This window comes from Triticum urartu, chromosome 1A (assembly GCF_056163025.1).
Source record: "Triticum urartu cultivar PI428250 chromosome 1A, HENAU_Tu73, whole genome shotgun sequence".
Taxonomy (NCBI): domain Eukaryota; kingdom Viridiplantae; phylum Streptophyta; class Magnoliopsida; order Poales; family Poaceae; genus Triticum; species Triticum urartu.
In genome coordinates this window covers 526017283-526035621 of record NC_141873.1, presented here as the reverse complement: position 1 = coordinate 526035621, position 18339 = coordinate 526017283, and the positions used below count along the sequence as shown (strand labels likewise).

The following is an 18339-nucleotide window of genomic DNA, read 5'->3' as shown; positions in this document are numbered from 1 at the left end:
GAATAGATCTCCAAAAAGATCAAGGAGAACTTTGTATTGAGATCCGAAGAGAGAAAAGAAGCCATCTAGCTAATAACTATGGACCCGAAGGTCTGAAGTAAACTACTCACACATCATCGGAGGGCCATGGAGTTGATGTAGAGGCCCTCCGTGATCAATGCCCCCTCCGGCGGAGCTTCGGAAAAGGCCCCAAGATGGGATCTCTCGGGTACAAAAGGTTGCGGCGGTGGAAATATGTTTCCGTGGTGCTCCTGGATGTTTTCGGGGTATGTGAACATATATAGGAGGAAGAAGTAGGTCGGTTGAGCCACGAGGGGGAGAGCGCGCCCAGGGGGGTAGGTGCGCCCCCTGCCTCGTGGACACCTCGTCTATTTCTTGACGTCCACTCCAAGTCCTCTGGATCACGTTTGTTTCAAAAATCACACTCCCGAAGGTTTTATTCCGTTTGGACTCCGTTTAATATTACTTTTCTGCGAAACACCGAAATAGGCAAAAAACAGCAATTTGCACTGGGCCTCGGGTTAATAGGTTAGTCACAAAAATAATATAAAAATGTAAAATAAAGCTCATTAACATCCAAAACAGATAATATAATAGCATGAAACAATCAAAAATTATAGATACGTTGAAAATGTATCAGGTGACATGGAGTTTTACTGCCTGTGTGCCTCCTTGATAGTGGATGTCGGATCTCTTGTCACAAAATTCGATTAGCAAAAGCGATCCGGTGGCTTCCTCATCTTGCTTGAAGCTTATGGATACAACTATTTCCGAAGACTAGCAACACGTGCTGCCGTCTTTGACGGTGGTCCATCTATGTGTCCCATGTGGAGTAATTTGTAAATCTAGTTGTTCTTTGTTGGGATTACATTTGCGGTTGGGAGTTTTCGATCCAAGTTTGCTAATATGTACCACGAGTTGGATTAGTGAAAGTAGGGAGCTCATGCGTTGAAAAAGAAGTCTACCACATGCTCTTCGTGTTTGCAAAAAAAATTCTTGTCCGAGGTTGACTGTGCCTTTTCAACCCATGTTGCTACTCATCATCCTCGGGTCGAAGCCGCCTGTTGATAATTTTCACGTCAGCTTTTTCAACTTCATCTTCTAACAACTGTTTGTGTTGCCAAGTATTAAAAGGGGTAAACTTTCTATATTACATTTCTGAAAATCTCCACGTGGTTGATCGAATTTGCCTAATATAGTTTTGAAAAGGCAAGGATGTAAGTCCTTGTTGATATATACATATTTTTATAGAGATCCTTTCTTAAGTTTTGATTGCATATTAAATCGTTATCCATGCATTACTTAATGAGAAGATTTTGTGAGATATAATTTTTAAATTTCAAAATATAGAGATCCCTACTCCCTATATCTTTCATATTATCGTATTTATTGGATATTGTAGTATTGACATATGCTATCAATGAGCTTAGTCAAACTTATAAAAACTTTGATTTATAATAAGGGGCCTGCTATGTGTCCACCGACGAATCTTTTGACAACATCTGCCGCCTCGCGAGCCGTCAGATCTAAAACAATCGATCAACCCGACATCTTTCTCTACTTTGCAACAAAGGCCTTGTTGCGGAAAATATTTGCAAACAGATTATGTTGCGGGTTTTTTGTAACATAGGTTGTGTTGCCGTATTTTTTTGCAACGTAGGTTGTGTTGCAGAAAAATAAATTGCAACATGGGTCGTGTTGCATATTTTTTATGCAATATTGGCATCTCCAATCTCTTCTCTATATTCTTGCAACAAAATCCTTTCTGCAAAGTTTGCAACAATGTTTCCAGCGTCTTCTCTTTATTCCTGCAATAAGACTTTTGTCTCAAAAAAATTGGAACAAAGATCATGTTGCAGAAAACATGAGGAGAGAGATAGAAAGGGAAAACTAGGGTGAGAGGCGTGGGGCGTGCTTGCAGCGCAACAAGAAGGAGGGGGGAGGGGAGGTGCTTCCAACAGCGAGATGGTCCCATCTACAGCAGCGGACATCCGTGATGGATGCTGGTTGCGTTTGTGTGTGTGAGAGGGATGAGGGGTATGGAAAGAGCGTTCTGGAGAAGACGCGACGGACTGACGGTTTGGTTCTAGTACGTACGATCACGGACACGTGAAGTGGGGTCAAAAAGGCACGTGTCAATCGGAGCCGGCGGCGGACGCGAATGTTAAATCCGCCAGTTGACGTGAAGAGTTTTCCTTATGATAAAACTTATAAAGAAATATAGGATCTCCCCCGCAAAAAAAAAGAAATATAAGATCTTTTAGACTTGCCTGAATCTTATATAAGTAGTGATCGAAAAGATCTTGTATTAGTGATCTAATTTTTTATATATTTCTTTATATATAGAGGTAGTACGTTTTATATTTTGATTTGAAACGGGGTGGGTAAACATAGTACTCCCGTCCCGAGCCTCCCTCACTCACCCACAACAACTGACGGCGTTAACGGAGGAGACGAGCTGGCGACATCAAAGCAAAACAAAAACCAAAAACGCCGCGACATTCGCGAGCGAGGAAAGAGCAAACCAACCCGGAACAAAAGCACGCGCACCGGCCGGCGCACGGGGAGGAGAGGAGAGGAGACGGCGGCCGGCAAGCAAAACCCCAGCCCCCGCGTCGCCCCCCGAGACCCTCGATTGCCGTCCGCTTCGAGGCCGAATCCGCCCGCGCCTCGCTGGCGGCGGCCTCGATCTGGGCCGGGACCGTCGCGCGCCGGCTCGGGAGGTGGGGAATGGGGAGCGTGGACGGCGACGGCGAGGGGCTCCAGGCAGGTGAGGCGGCTGAACTCCGATTGCGTACCGAGTTGCGGAATTGGAGCCCGCGAGCTCGATTCCTGGTCGGCGAGCGTGCTCTCCAGATTTTTTGGGCGGCGAGTTTGTCAGCTATATGGAACCCGACTATTCTTAAGCTCTAATGTGCTCTGGACTTTGAAGCTGATTACCTTTTTCCCCTAGTATTTTATCGATTTTTTATATTCGAGAATAGGAGCTCAAATTTTGGCCAGCGCGATTATTCTCGTGATTTCCGGCGAGTTCATCAGCTATATGCAACCCGGCTTCTAGTACTTTATCGAGTTGTTATATTCTTGAATAGGTGCTCGAATTTTGGTTGGTGAGATTATGGAACCCAGATTTTCCTGAGCTCAATTATGTGCTGTGGAGTTGATTTTTTTTCTGCTTCTCGGTGTTCTATAATTCGATTCCTATTTCGCTGAAGATATTTGTTAGCATCTGTATTAAGTATTACTGTAACTCGCTGCTGTTAAGATTCAGTTCGCTATGCCGTCAGAGTCCAAATTTTTTATTACTTTTTGTCGCGTCTCATTCTGTTTTCTCAAGGGACCCTCTGGAATGTCCTTTTTCATCTGTTGTTGATCATGTACCTGTGGTTTCTGCATGCTTGCTATATGTGCTTTACATGGTGCTGCGAAAACCTGTGTAGATGCTGGGCGCGCAGAGGTGATCAAATGGATCAGTGCCTTAATCCCGGAGTACGGCTTGCCACTGGATTCATCTGATGAAGAGCTCCGTGAGCTCCTCAGCGACGGCACAGTCCTGTGCCGCATCCTGAACACACCCATCCCTGGTGTCCTTGAGGTGTGCCTGCTGTGCTTCTGAAACTTCTGGGTTTCGTGAGCTGCGGAGATTTCGATGTCGGTGTTTTGATTATGGCTGTTCTTTGTTCAGGGGTCAGGTGCTGGTTATACATCTTCAGAGCAGCGGTCGGACAATGTGAAGAAGTTCCTCTCGGTGGTTGCTGACATGGGGCTGCCAGGCTTCAGTGTGATGGATCTCGAGGAGGTGAGTTCGTTCTTATCATGTCCAGCAGTTGGTATGCATGCTCGAGCTCTTAATTCCTGTAATTGTTGAAACTAATATTGTGTACTAAGATGGTTAGAAACTTAGAATTGTTGGTCATGGTTTGCATTGCTGACAGGTTCATTATGCTAACTCCCATGGACTTGATGGTTACAGGGATCAATGTCATCAGTGGTGGATTGCCTTTTGGTTCTGAGGGACAATCTGAATCCTGGAGTGGTTGATGATAATTCACAGGATGTTTCAAAGATTCCTTCGAGAAAAAAATGGAGAGTTCCGGAAACTGACGAGTCTCTAGTTGCTGCTGCACCACAAGGGAAAACACCCTCAGGAGAGAACAGGGGAAATGGGGTTCCATACCCCAAGTCTCAGCAGAAAACTCCTGCCTTCAATGGTACGCATGTATTCTTGTTTGCACACTGCTTTGTATATGAGCTGTAAAAGAAGTCTCTAGAGAGTTAGCCTTCCGCTCTGGAATTATGTAACAATGGTTTAGTTGCCACCTGACTATCATATTGTCAGATTAACATATATGATACATCATATATGTATTCATGTTGTACTTTTAACATGTCATAAACATAATGACAAAGCATGATCCGATCAGATCGAGTGCCTTAGCGGGGCTTTAACATGCTTCTGACTTCCGATGCTTCATATGCACAATATTGTTTAGTATTTATGCTTTGTTGCAATTCTAGTTGCTGACTACAAATACCATGTATATTTTTGAGATTTCTACTTTATACACTTTAGCATGTATCATCTTGTTATTTACCCTGCAGGAAAAAAGCTTCGTGAGATTTTCCAGCTAAAACGCGGGTCCTATGCTGATCTTCCGGCTGCCAAGATTTCAGAGATGATGCATTCAAACAGTTTAGATGTAACTTCTTATTGCCTAAATTCGTTTAATTGCTATATATTGTGATTGATAACCCTTCCCTAATGCAAGTTATATTCTCACAGAATGCACCAACTCAATCTCTGCTTACCGTTATTAATGGCATTCTGGACGAAAGCATTGAGAGAAAAAAGGGAGAAATTCCACACGTATGTTTTTTTTAATCCAAACGATCCTCTTATTTTTATTCCTAAATTCTACATCTGACTTGAATCTCATCACACCAGCGTGTAGTTTTTCTATTGAGGAAAGTAGTGCAGGAAATCGAGCGTCGTCTCTGTGTTCAAGCAGAGCACATAAGAAATGTAAGAGGAAAGTTTCTTGATAGTTATGGTTTTCTTTGTTTTATAAATACAACATTTGAATCAGACGATCCCTTGCTTTTCAGCAAAATACTATCATCAAGACAAGGGAAGAAAAGTACCTTTCAAAAATCAAAGCACTCCAAGTATTAGTAAATGGCACAAACGAAGAAAATCAGGTACACATTATTTACTCGATGGTCAGAGAAATCATAAAATTATAGACATTTTTTCTCTGTGCTGATATTATGTACTTTTTGTTGACCAGATGACGGTAAATCTGCTCCAAGTAGTGAAGGTATGACTCATGTGTGAATATTCTAATTTCCTTTTTTATATCTTTTATGTGTTCCCTTAATCTTCAATTAATACATTTTGTTTGCTTCTATAGTGTTCTATATATGTTATTTTTATGAAATGTAATTATCTGTGTAGAAAAAGAAGAAGAATGAAAATGTATGTTAATTTGGTTTATCATTTGTACTATTAGGAGAAATTATGCTAATAGTTAGCCACTGGATAACATTTTGCACTGTTTTGTTTTTGGTTTTTACAGGAAGAGAAGTCAAAAATTGAAGAGAGACAAAAACTCAGTGAGCAAAATGTTGTCCAGTTAATAAAAGAAAAGGAGAATGCTGAGAACATGATAGCAAGTCTTAAGGAAGAAATGGATGTGATGGAAGAAAGGAATAGGCTGCGTGAGAAAAATGTTGTTAAGTTAATAAAAGAAAAAGAGAGTGATAAGAACATGATATCAAGCGTTAAGGAAAAGATGGAAGAAATGAATAGCCTGCATGAGCAAAATGTTGGCCGGTTAATGAAAGAAAAAGAGGATGGCCAGAACATGATATCAAGCCTTAAGGAAGAAATGAAAGAAATGAATAGGCTGCACGAGCAAAATGCTCGCCGGTTAATAAAAGAAAAAGAGGATGGCCAGAATATGATATCAAGTCTTAAGGAAGAACTAGAAGAAATGAATAAGCTGCATGAGCAACAGCTTAATCGGTTTGAAATAAAGACAAAGCAAATGGAAGAACAACTAGCCACCAAAGTTAAAGAATTTGAGCTTCATGTACTACAATCAAACATGAAAATCGAAGAGGTTGAGACTACTTATCAACAGAAATCACAGTTATGGAACAAAAAGGAAAATATTTTTCATAATTACATGAACAGCCAACAGTTATATGTCAAGGTATGTTAATTTAGAAATTATAGTTTATTATATCCTTTTATTTTCTCACTCTTCTGCATCGATTTGTAATGATAGGGCTTAAATACATCATCAAGGTCGATAAAAAGTGACATGTATGCTTTTCAAATGAAGTGGAGAGATGAAATTTCTAATTTAGGTATGCTTTGTTGTATTGATTTTTGATGTATAAAATTGTGCGGTCACAATTATGTTTGATATGTTTTTTCTATTTACATTTGTCCAGGCTCCAATTTGAAATGTTTGGTTGATGCTGCTGACAACTATCACAAAGTTCTCGCTGAAAACCAGAAGTTGTTTAATGAAGTGCAAGAATTGAGAGGTGTTCCATTGCTCAAATATTGTTTCAACAAAAGAATACAATTTTTATGTTAACATTTTTATCAACATATGCTCTTTTTTTAGGCAATATAAGAGTGTATTGTCGTGTAAGACCATTTCTTCCCGGTCAAGATAAAAAATCAACTACTATTGATTACATTGGTGAAAGTGGCGACCTTCTGATTTCAAACCCATTGAAACAAGGAAAAGATGGACAACGGATGTTCAAGTTTAACAAAGTGTTTAACTCATTTGCTTCTCAGGGTACATTTTTATTATAATACTAGTTTTCTTGTTATGTTTTTTGCCTATTAATAATTGTCTAATTACCTTTTTTTCTAATTCACAGCCGATGTTTTTTCTGACACTCAACCGTTGATTCGGTCAGTTCTTGATGGATTCAACGTGTGTATTTTTGCGTATGGTCAAACTGGTTCTGGAAAAACTTACACAATGGTACTATTTTTTGTTGTGCTGTTCTGGTAGTTTTGTTTACTATATAATTATTAGTCTCTTATTCTCTCTCTCTATATATATTTTTACTTTTCAGAGTGGACCCAGTACATCAAAGAAAGATTGGGGTGTCAATTACCGGGCTTTAAATGATCTATTTGATATTTCACTAAATAGGAGAAATATTTTCTCGTATGAGGTGGGAGTACAGATGGTTGAGATATACAATGAACAAGTTCGTGATCTTCTGTCAAACAAAATTGCACAGAAACGATATCCTTTTGATAATATTGCATGGATTTTTTTCGTTACATTTCTCATAATCATGTTTTCATTCATTTTTTGGTATTCATGTTATTAAAATTGTAAAAGTAATACTGCTATTCCTTAACATAAATAAACACTTGGGATTTGGAGTACTTCTCAGCCTAATGGACTCGTTTTACCTGATGCAAGCTTATATCCAGTTAAATCAACATCAGATGTTTTAGATTTGATGGAAATTGGACTAGCAAATAGAGCAGTTGGTGCAACAGCTCTAAATGAAAGAAGCAGCCGGTCTCATAGGTTGACTGAACTTTGAACCGAATTTATATTATATTATCTTTATTCTGTATATTATGGATTTGTTAAAAATATATTATTACATGTAGCATTCTAACTGTACATGTTCGAGGGGTGGATGTGAAGACTGGATCCATTTCTAGAGGATGCCTGCATCTCGTTGATCTTGCTGGCAGTGAAAGAGTAGAGCGGTCTGAAGCAACGGGAGATAGATTAAAAGAGGCTCAGCATATTAACAAATCTCTCTCTGCTTTAGGTGATGTGATTTTTGCCCTGGCACAGAAAAATGCCCATGTGCCCTACAGAAACAGCAAGCTCACACAAGTTCTTCAAAGCTCTTTAGGTAATCGATTGTTTACTTGTTGATAAATCATGCATTTGGAGGCTTTATGTGATCTTTATAGTTATTTCTTCAAATATTCTATCGCAGGCGGACAAGCAAAGACACTCATGTTTGTCCAAATAAATCCTGATGTTGAGTCATATTCAGAAACTATAAGCACTTTAAAGTTTGCTGAAAGAGTTTCTGGAGTAGAGTTAGGCGCTGCAAGAAGTAACAAAGACGGAAAGGATATCAAAGAGCTGCTGGAACAGGTTCTTATACTTTAGCCTCTCTCTAACTTGTCTTGAGCTGGAGTTTGTTTTCCTTTTGCGCACTTAAGAAACTGTTTTAGTTAGGGAAAGAAAGAATAGTGTGTAAAATAAAAGAATAGACTTACATATAAAGGTGATATTAAATTGTGAACATCATCCTAAAAACTCAAGATAGATATTTCCGTTCTATGATCACTTCTAATCTCAGGTTGGAACCCCATTTTTTGACTCAAGTGATTGTTGTATACTTATAAGTACAGTTGGTAAGGTGTTAAACCGTAAACCCTACAATTCATAGCCTGTATCAAAACATTGCGAAGAATTAGCAGGAGTTTATTTACTGCTGGGTTATGTTACATATTTCTCTACATTCTTGATATTGTTGTGCTAGTATTGAACAAATAATGGATAAAAATTTACAGAAAACTGAGACATGAATAGCTTGGGAACTCCTGCTATTTTTTTCTTGGGTTAACTAGATTAATAGCGCTCCAATTATGCCGATTCAGAGAAATGCCACTACTATTTCCCTCTTTGGAAAAATGCCACTGCAATTTTTGAATCAATTATACAAAATAAAAATAAAAATATGAATTGTCAAGTTTCCATAGGACCATAGATAAAATGAGGGCTTACAATATCACTGTTAGATACGTATGCTTCAAGTTTTTATGTAACTGATGGCGTAAATTACTAATTGAAACCCCACACTGGCCGCTTGCAGTTGATGTTAATTTATTTCCCTGATAAAGATTCTCTCATATTATGGATATAAGTTGCTGTTTGTGCTTTATTAGGTTTCGTCCTTGAAAGACACTATTTCACGAAAAGACATGGAAATTGAGCAGCTCCAAGTCATGAAAGACAAAGATAAATCCCCAAGTTCAGTTGTTGACAACAATGGTTCAAGCATGCCAAATAATTTTAGTTCCAATGAGACATCGCTGATCACATTAAACCAAAAGAGGCAACTATCAGACCCTCTGAGTTATGCTGAGGTGAATGCAGATGCTGGTCAGACTTCACCCACTAACATCGTGGCTATGGGGTTGGATGAAGCAGATTATGAAGACAATGTATCTGAAGATGGTTCATTAGTAAGAGAAACGGAGTATACTATTGGCAGGAGGAATATTATGAACTCTAACTCAGACATGATCGACGATACCAAAATGTACTCTTTCTTTCCTATTTTGTTTCCGTCAAAAATCATCAATTGTTTCTTTCATTACTATGACTATGCATCAGGAGTAACTTTCTTTTGTCTATACTTGTTGTCATGAGAGTTTTTCATCTTTTGAAAAGCAGGCTTACTAATTTGGTAGTGCTCGATAATTTCAGGCATAGAGGTACATCACGAATAGCCAGATCGACTCTCACAAAAAGCGCGCAGCCAGCAATCTCCAGATCAAAACCAAGGGATGCAGTTTTGAAGACTCCAAGTAAGCATACGACTTTGTAGCACCTCCAAGATTTTGGTACTAGTGCTCAATAAACTTTCACAACTTGGGAAATTTCATGTTAAGGTCCATATAATATGTTTATCTAGGCCTGAAAGTATCATAGATTTTCAAACTAGAGCCGATAGTTAACTTTCAAGATACTAATGAGAATGGGATCATATTGACAAACCAGGTCACACAAGGACCCCATCCAACCAGTTGGCGGGAGGCTCTTCGGCCAGGGCAACCAAAAGATGGCAGAAGTAGAGCACTCTCCAGTTGCTCGGATGTATTTTGTATGCTGACTGTAACTCGACGAGACGAGAAAGGTGGAAATAGTCGGGGGTAGCTGTAGGATAAATGTATGGTTGTAACTGGAGAAATGTGAAACAAAGTTATGACGAGGGCGGTGCAATGTTGAGAGATTATGGCATGCTCATAGCTTTGATGACAATTGACTTGAGTTTTTGTATTTAGTCTGTGGTGACGAGGGTTTGATATTGTGGCCTCTTGGGGTTCGCCGTTTATTGGTCGAAAAGAATGAAAGGATATTGGACTATTGCTACTCCCCTGTTACAGTTTCGATGTGCATGATCATGGCAGTTAGTCTGCTCTCTCTTTCAGGTTCCAGTCTTTACACAAGAAATTATGGCTCTGAGAGCTCATAAAAAAGAAAGGAAATCAATAGTATGATTTTTTTTTTAAAAGCCTGAAGACTACTGCTCTGAAATTACTTCTAGAGTTTACAGGGATGTAAGAACAGAAAGAGTTGCAGAGAATTCAGTTTCTTTTCTTTGTAACTAAAAAGAGAAATGTAGTCTAAAAAAAAAGAAACGTATTGCGGTGAGCGTGGATCGAACACGCGACCTTCAGATCTTCAGTCTGACGCTCTCCCAACTGAGCTATCCCCGCTTGTGTGTTTGTCAACATTATAGTTTATATCAATATTAGACATATTGCTGATTAATATGGCAGGTTCTACTTCCAACCGTGTAATGCATGAACCGGAATCGCCCCTATCCACTGCTCATTTGTATTTACTAGCATAATACACATGCGTTGCCACGGATAGTTAATAATGTTTGACGAAACGAACAATGTACATAACAATCCAATATTTTTTATATTTTACTATGTAGAATAGGGCAACCTAAAATCAAATAAGACGCAGTTACCAATCAAATGTTCCTTTCACGGAGATCTTGGAAAGTATCAAGTGAAGAATGAAGTCCGGATTTGGCGTACATTGGCATGGGTGTCTTGGTTTAGGCTAGTTTTAGGGAGTCGTTGTGTCTTGGTCGGGGCGCCAAGGCGCCGGTGTTGTTCCAGTTTTGGACTAATGTCCTTCTCGTCCTATCTCCGTTTTGTCAGTGCACTTTTTGGCGTCTCCAACTAATCTTCCTGAATCTATTCGGCTTTGGTCTCCAGTGGATTCATTCGGATTCAGATGGCGTTTGTGGTCTTTGGAGTATCTATAGGCTCTTTTTGGCGTCTTCTTCTCCGAGCGGCGATTTGCTACACACATCGCAGTCGTCGGCACCTTCTAGTCTACGTTGATGACCTCCCAGGCATTGCTTTTCATAAGGCGCCTTTTCGCAGAAAAAAAGACTAAGATATGTTGAGAGGGGTAATAGCTAGTGTGAGGAGCTCATGAGATTCATTGTCTATGTTTAGAGGAAACACCCTAGGGAATTTTAAATCTGATTCATGCAAGGGAACAATCACAAATGAAGAGAGCATCCATCATTGCAAAACATAAAAGTGACCAACAACAACCATAAGCACCTCCATCACAGAAAAAGAAAAAGCCACACCATAAGCACCTAATAAACTCCTATCACCTAATGGTTTTTGAAGACCGAATCCCGCCAATAGAGACATAGCAAAGACAACGTCGATCGAACATTGACAGGGTCGCATCCCAAGTTCTTTTGTCACTGTGGCATAGTGTCATCAACCACGAAGAGTATGGACGACGACACTCATCTAACCATCCTATACATCAAGCAGAATGTACGTGCATTCTAATCCACAACTAGATCTAAGATATCCATCAGTGATTCTAGCACTTTCAGCATGCCTCTCCCGACCAACGGAATATCATTTCCCTAATAAGGTTCTTGATGTGCATTTCTGCATGTGCTGTCGTGGATCGCTCTCAAGGTGTCAGCTGTTAGATATATTGGTTCAGTTTAGCTAAACTCCAGTTGGCTGAAGATCTGATTTGGGTCAGTCGATTTTCCCTAGAAGAAATGAGGCGCCAGAGGGAAGGAAGAAAAAGTCGCAGCGGGGGCTCGCCGGAGAGGCTACCCCAGTATCTATCTTAGGGTTTAAGGTGGGGGTGATGGTGTGGGGCTTTGCTAGAGAAAAAACTCGGCGCAAGGGGGAGGGATGGCCAGGGGCGGCGGAAGACCAACGGTAGGGGGTGGTTTCGGGGAGGGTGGGGACTGGTGGTTAGGCCGGCGGCTCAGGACAGATCAAGTTTGAGGTTGAAGATAAAGTTCTGGGCGTTTGATCAAGATCCAACGATGGAGATTGGAAGATGAAAATCAACTAACCCCTTAAAAAAATTTCAATCGACTGACGTGTAGCCGCTCCATTTTGGTTTGACTTCTTCAGTCAGTTTCCCACTCCGTTTTCTGTCTTTCGTCTCGTGTTTGGCTCTTGTCTTAGGTGTCCACCCTTGTAATTTCTTTCGCAACTACGTGTATTTCTTCTGACTGGAGTCACTCTATTAGTTGGAATATAACACGCGATGCTCGTCATAAAAGAAAAACTGATAATACCATGATGTCAAAGCAACCGCTGACAGGCTGTCATAGAGTGCTAGTACAAGGTAGTCAACACCATTCTACGCTCTTCGCATCGGAAAGTCACAGTAACTAACTACTAATTATTTACCGCTCACCAAGCCCGTCTAGCTCAGTTGGTAGAGCGCAAGGCTCTTAACCTTGTGGTCGTGGGTTCGAGCCCCACGGTGGGCGATTTTCGGTATGATTTTTTTTGGCCCTCACAGTCAGAAATGTTCATCCTTGGTTCCTCACAGGCCAAGCCAGCCAGCCTTCATGAGATCAGAATGTCGCTCATACGCAGAAGATCCTCCTCACCTTCTTCAGCTTCCTCCGGCAGAACGGGCAGCAGCTAGCATCTCCCTCAACAATCCTGCCACACATCACTAGCATCACCTCCATGATCTTATACCCTTCCATGGCAGAATACGAAAAGCTGCGCGTAAGATACGTACTTGGTGCCGCAGGCGTGGCAGGTGGCGGAGTGGCCGCAGGGCATGAAGAAGCAGTCCCTCCGGGCGTCGCAGCACACCACGCACAGCCGCCGCCCCTCCTCCTCGTCGCCCGCCTCGCCGTCGTGGGAGGACACTGATTCGAAGGACGAGCCCCGGCTCCCGCCCTCTTCCTCATCCTTGCTCTGCAGCAACGAGGCCGTCGTCGTCGTCTCCCTCTGGGCCGCGGCGACGGCGCAGCAGAACCCGAGCAGCACGCTCAGCACCTCGTACAGCAGCAGCAGCGACACCGCCAGGATGGCTGCATGCGTGCGAAAGAAACATTCAGCTGGAGTACATACATTTCAGCGGCGTGATTTCATCGAGCTGAGCTGAGCTGAGGTTGCATTTGCGCCGTACCTGAGCCGACGAAGTAGATGATCCAGCGCGGGCCGTACGAGAGCTCCACCTTCACGCCCTGCACATCGTCAGAGTCCAGTCTCAGAAGCTCAGAGCAGTGCCCGTACCGTGGCTGAATGTTCAGAGGGTTCAGGGGTTTATCCTCACCTGTTTCAGGCCGGACGACAGGACGGCCACGTTCTCCCCCAGGATCGGGAGCCGGTACGTGCAGCCGGAGCTGCCCGGCGACGGCGAGCACGCGTACTCTGCTCCGCTGGTGTTGTAGAGCATGGCGCTGATCCTGAAATCCAGCATCGCCTGCATGCCAAAACCCAAACCAATCCTCTCAACTGCTGTTACAGGCCAAGATCTGATCGATCACACCGACCGAACATGGGATGGGATGGGATGCCATGCCACTCTACAACTTTGTTACCGTCGTGTCTTGGTCGCGCAGGTTGCTGACGGTGACGTAGTAGTCGTCGGATGAATTGATGATCTGCTTAACTGCTCCGGTTCCTGTGATTTGGCAAGGTTAGGATCTTGTAATGTTACCACATAGCTGCGGTTCAGAGGCTCTGACGGTGCATGCTTACCGTGTACCGATGGCTCCTCTGACCACTGCGTGAAGCCTACCTTACCTGCTGCTGTGCAAGCTCCAAATCTCAGCACATGAGTACTAATAGTAGCTTTAGGATATTAATCAGAACCCTCTATTACCTTGAGCAATGGTGATCCGGAGTGGATTGGTTAGTCCAGTTCCAGGCTCGACGCTGTAGTTGACCTCGATCTGACTACCTTCGTTCAGAAAATAGACCCATTCCTGCATGCGCGCGCGCGTTTATACACAAGACATGTAGCTCTAGTTCACACCATTTTTATACATAGCTTAGTCTGAACTTCTGAACCACGCGTGTAGAGTATCGATCGTCTGACACGACGGAAGCACGAGTGCGGGGCAGTGTACCTTGTGAGAGTTGGCCGGCAGGACGACGCGGCGAGCCTCCGACCACACCGCGGGCACGTCGTCCAGGAGGCCCGGTATCTCGGCGAGCCCGTAGAGCACGAGCCCGTTGGCTCCCGACCCTTCCTCCTCCGCAGCCCTCACCATGATGTCCTGCACGAAAAGCGGGTTCGCCCGCAGGAGCCGCGAGCAGCCCGGGCCGGCGACCAGCTCCGCCCGGCCGTAGTAGTGCCCCGCCATCAGCGCCATGGACACTGCACATGCACGGTTAATGCGTCAGGGCGAAACATCGATGTCAGTTAACTACAGCGCCGTAGCAACCGCGTGTGTAGCGGACCGAGAAGGCAGAGCGCGAGGACGAGGACGAAGCAGGACGTCGCTGCCGCCGCCATGGCCGGGAGGAGAGGAAGCGTGCGAGAGATGGATGGACTCCGAACGGACGGACTCCTGGCGCGAGGGTGGGGCCATTGAAACTAGGGCCAGGGCGCTCTGCTTTGCTAGCCTGCGAGGCCGCGCGTGCTCAGCAGCTACCTACCGGTCCCAAGGCTCCTGGAGGAACGACCGGTCTCAGTTGCCGAAACGGTGAGACGGTTCAGCTTTGTTGTGGATTTTTTTTTTGATAGGTTTGTTGTGGACGGGCAGGGGCTGTACCTGGGCGCGGCTACTCCACGCGACTTCGATGGTTTTTTTAGGCAAACTTGCAAAGTTTTTTATTCAACCGTCACACAATTTACATGGACGAAAAGAGATTTGCCGGGTGACCTAATCAAACATGATGGCCGGTCCCCAATGATAATGTATGCTTTGCTAGCTCGTGTGCCTCGATATTCAAGGTTCTAAACTCATGTAAGAAAATACAAGAAATAAAAGCTCTAGATGACTCTTTGACTTCCAGCACAATCGCTTCATAAAATGAAGAGGTTCCTTTTCGTACTGCTTTGACCGCATTCTTACAGCCCGATGCTGCCGAGATTTCTTGGATATATAGATCATTTGCTAAGGCCATAGCTTCTCTGATCGCCATCACTTCTAGAGTCTCTGGATCTTCTATATTGTTGACCAAAACCGAAGAGGCTCCAAGAAAGTTACCTTGTTCATCGCGACATATAGCTGCTACAGCCTCCTTACCTCCCCATCTTGACACCACATCATCAGTGTTAATCTTGAAGTGATCTCCAGCCGGAGGAATCCAGTTGCTTGGTCGAGGTGAACCTGCTGCACGAACTACCTGGGCCGGCTTGAACAAGCACTGAAGGTCTGAAAGAAACCTTCCAATAAAAGCCTGTGTTGCGTAGGGCGTCTGCAAAACTCCTTCATGAATTATCTTCCGTCTAGCATTGCCATATCGCCCAAAGGGTAGTGATCAGTGTAGTAAAATCCTCCAACGGCAGCGAATCGCTCATGGCGAATACCAGCCCTTGGCATCATCGTCTTTGTTCATGCACATATGTTGCACTAGCTCCTCGCTCGATAGCGCCCATACGCTTCTAGACATTGTGCATTCCAAAAACGAGTGCCTCCAGCTATCGTCAGCTCCGCACACCACACACACATGTGTACGGGACTTCGATGGTAGCCTCGCGTGAGGGGAACGCCACACTGGACAGCCCTGGCGTGCGGAGTCCACTGCCTCGTTTGTTTTCAGTTTTCATTTCACTTTTTTTTCATTTTTGGTTTCTTTTTTTACTTTTGTTTATACTTTCAAATTTGTAAATATTACAACAATATATTACATACATTTTTGACAAAAACTATTAAGAATGCATTTAATTTTTTTAAATGTTTTTTTATTTTTTATGTGTACAAAAAATGTATGACGAACATGGGAAAAGATAAACAAAAGAATATGTTTCTAATTTTTTAACCATTTATTTAAAATTATTTAAACATGTATATAAAAAGATTCACATGTATACAAAAACTGTATAATGTGTATTGAAAAGACTAAAAATCCAAAAATATATGTTTCTGACAAATGCTAATCATCTATTTAAAAAATGTAAAACTTGTAACTTTTTTTCTAATATATACAAAAAATATAGAACATGTATTGAAAAAATTGAATATTAAAACATAAATTTCTAAAAATGTTGATTGTGTATAAAAAAAAGTGTTAATCATATATTTCCAAAATGTTAGAGGTGCATATAATTGTTCCTGATGTATACAAAAAATGTACATGTGTACAAAAAGTAGTCATGAAAAAAAATATTGGAAAAATAATTAATCATCTATTCCAAAAATGTTAAACGTATAAAATAAAATGTTTCAGGTGTAAGAAAAATATAGGGCCTTAATTTAAAAAAATGAACTTTAAAACATAAATTTTTAAAAAATATTAATCATGTATATAAAAATGTTAATCATATATTGAAAAAAAATGTGAAACATGTATTAAAAATGTTCCTGATATATAACAAAAATGTAAAATTTGTTCAGAAAATTGTTTTTAAAATATTAATCATGTATTTAAAAATGTTAAACTTGTACAAGCAAATGTTTTTGGTGCATGCGTAAAATGTACTAGTGTGTATGAAAAATGTAGACGTGTGTTAAAGAGAAAACAAAGAATAGTAAAAACCAAAGAAATAGAAGAAAATAAAAGAAACCAGAGAAATAGAAAGAAAAAGAAAAAGGAGAAACCCGAAGAAAAATCAATGAAGAAACTAAGAATACCGGAAAAGAAACAAAGAAAAACCAAATAAAACAAAGAAAACCAAATAAACCGATGAAAACTATAGAACACAATGAAGTAAGAGAAACTAATGAAACCGGCCGAAACTAAGAAAGGAACAAAAAGTCAAAGGAAAAATAAAAACAAAAGAAAAGGTGAAAAGGATAAAATCCGAAGAAACTAGTGACGAAAAACACATAATACACATAAAAAATGCGCTATATATTGATCCCGAATTAGGCCGACCCGACACTATAGCTACATGAAAATCCTTCAGGTGAGCGGAGCTTCTATCTCGTTATAAACGAGATATAGCTCCCACGGTTGTACCTCGCTTGCAGCGCGGTGAATGAGTCCCTCACCTCAGACGCCCCTTAGATGGTCTGGTCCAGCGTGGGTGGCACGGGAATATTAGGCTTACACTAGCAAATATGCCTATGCGTTGCAACGGGAGAAAACAACCCTCACATGCCATTATCCACTGAGCATATCTAAAGGCCTCACCCTCATGACTATAACATAATAAACATGACTAATACCTCATCCTCATGTCCACATCATCCATTTTAGTATAACACATGACACATGTTTCCGCTTGTCGTCTTTGTCGTCCTCATCGCCGATGATCGTAGTACCAGTTGTCACTAACCCTGTTTGGCCAGGTCCAATAGCAGGATTGTTGAGCCGCCTTTGTATCCGTCGAAGATCAAGAGCGTTGACCAAAGTTTTTCTTTATCATCTAGGTAATATAATAGGAAAAAGCATAACACATTATATATGTCCGTGTCATCATGTAAATTGAGTAGTTTGTGTCAGATAGACCATGAAACCTTAGTTGGACTCCAGTAGCGAAATTGACGTAAGTACACACGAGAAAGAGAAGGCCACGTGAATCACTATACAAACATGGAACCCGACCAACTCATTTTATACTTTCCTAACTCCAAACATAGTTCCCTATAAACTGATTATTCAGAAAATAATTAGTAAAACCGATTTTGCTAAAAACCGGCTTAAAACTCGTTCGGTACAAATCCATAGCTAATACTTGATATCCAAACAATCACCCTTTAGTCTCGATTCCAGAATCGGGACTAAAAACCCTCTAGAATCGGGACAAATGACCCTTTTTCTACTAGTGATCCCTGTAAACTTATTTGAATGAAATAAAGTGCGGTGTTCTTTTAAAAAAAGCAACGCGGCATGGTTGGAGCCTTGGAGGGTCGCTGTGTATGAACCCTAAACAACCCCAACCTCTTCTTCCTCACCATGAAGTTGTTCAGCCCATCGAAACCGTCCTCGAGATGTGGGTCGGGGCCGGAGCAATCCCAGTCTCCCCCATCAACATCCTCCTGATCTGCACTGTTGTTGCTTGCTCGCTCCTCCCCGAGTTTTTCATCATGATTGGCGGATCATACGGGGAATCCCCGATCCCTTGCTTCCCGTGACTCCCTTCTACCCTCGACGCCCGCAAC

At 41.9% G+C, this 18339-nt stretch overlaps 2 protein-coding genes and 2 non-coding genes across 6 annotated transcripts; 2 read left to right on the top strand and 2 right to left on the bottom strand.

Moving 5' to 3' along the window:
* The first annotated feature begins 2476 nt into the window (after positions 1–2476).
* LOC125528678 (kinesin-like protein KIN-14K) lies at positions 2477–10172 on the top strand. Its single transcript, XM_087528497.1, has 21 exons — positions 2477–2770; positions 3441–3595; positions 3686–3799; positions 3974–4211; positions 4603–4700; positions 4784–4867; positions 4946–5023; positions 5107–5199; positions 5289–5318; positions 5577–6215; positions 6291–6372; positions 6460–6555; positions 6639–6818; positions 6904–7010; positions 7105–7281; positions 7411–7574; positions 7661–7914; positions 8002–8165; positions 8963–9339; positions 9507–9607; positions 9801–10172. The coding sequence occupies exons 1-21, from the start codon at positions 2731–2733 to the stop codon at positions 9872–9874; spliced, it is 3345 nt and encodes a 1114-aa protein (XP_087384623.1). The 5' UTR covers positions 2477–2730; the 3' UTR covers positions 9875–10172.
* A 274-nt stretch (positions 10173–10446) lies between these two features.
* TRNAF-GAA (transfer RNA phenylalanine (anticodon GAA)) lies at positions 10447–10519 on the bottom strand. Its single transcript has one exon. It is a non-coding gene; the product is annotated as a tRNA-Phe (tRNA).
* A 1850-nt stretch (positions 10520–12369) lies between these two features.
* Positions 12370–14675, bottom strand: LOC125528679 (E3 ubiquitin-protein ligase APD2). Of its 3 annotated transcripts, none has more exons than XM_048693122.2 (9): positions 14528–14675; positions 14194–14444; positions 13947–14049; positions 13823–13873; positions 13663–13745; positions 13395–13544; positions 13248–13305; positions 12852–13149; positions 12370–12769 (listed from the first exon to the last, which is right to left on the bottom strand). In XM_048693122.2, the coding sequence occupies exons 1-9, from the start codon at positions 14580–14582 to the stop codon at positions 12691–12693; spliced, it is 1128 nt and encodes a 375-aa protein (XP_048549079.1). In that variant the 5' UTR covers positions 14583–14675; the 3' UTR covers positions 12370–12690. The 3 variants fall into 3 exon arrangements, with proteins under 3 accessions (XP_048549079.1, XP_048549080.1, XP_087384628.1); XM_048693123.2 differs by having other exon boundaries at positions 13823–13870; XM_087528502.1 differs by having other exon boundaries at positions 13823–13867.
* Positions 12519–12591, top strand: TRNAK-CUU (transfer RNA lysine (anticodon CUU)). Its single transcript has one exon. It is a non-coding gene; the product is annotated as a tRNA-Lys (tRNA).
* Positions 14676–18339: the final 3664 nt, after the last annotated feature.

Excerpts from the sequence above, each read along its gene's own strand:
- LOC125528679 (XM_048693122.2), bottom strand. The coding sequence starts at position 14,582 with ATGGCGGCGGCAGCGACGTCCTGCTTCGTCCTCGTCCTCGCGCTCTGC. Across the intron at positions 13,545-13,662 it reads TGCGCGACCAAGACACGACG|GCGATGCTGGATTTCAGGAT; the intron begins GTAACAAAGTTG and ends TTTGGCATGCAG. Across the intron at positions 12,770-12,851 it reads TGCCACGCCTGCGGCACCAA|GATTGTTGAGGGAGATGCTA; the intron begins GTACGTATCTTA and ends GATGTGTGGCAG.
- LOC125528678 (XM_087528497.1), top strand. The coding sequence starts at position 2,731 with ATGGGGAGCGTGGACGGCGACGGCGAGGGGCTCCAGGCAG. Across the intron at positions 4,868-4,945 it reads AAAAGGGAGAAATTCCACAC|CGTGTAGTTTTTCTATTGAG; the intron begins GTATGTTTTTTT and ends TCATCACACCAG. Across the intron at positions 5,024-5,106 it reads AAGCAGAGCACATAAGAAAT|CAAAATACTATCATCAAGAC; the intron begins GTAAGAGGAAAG and ends CTTGCTTTTCAG.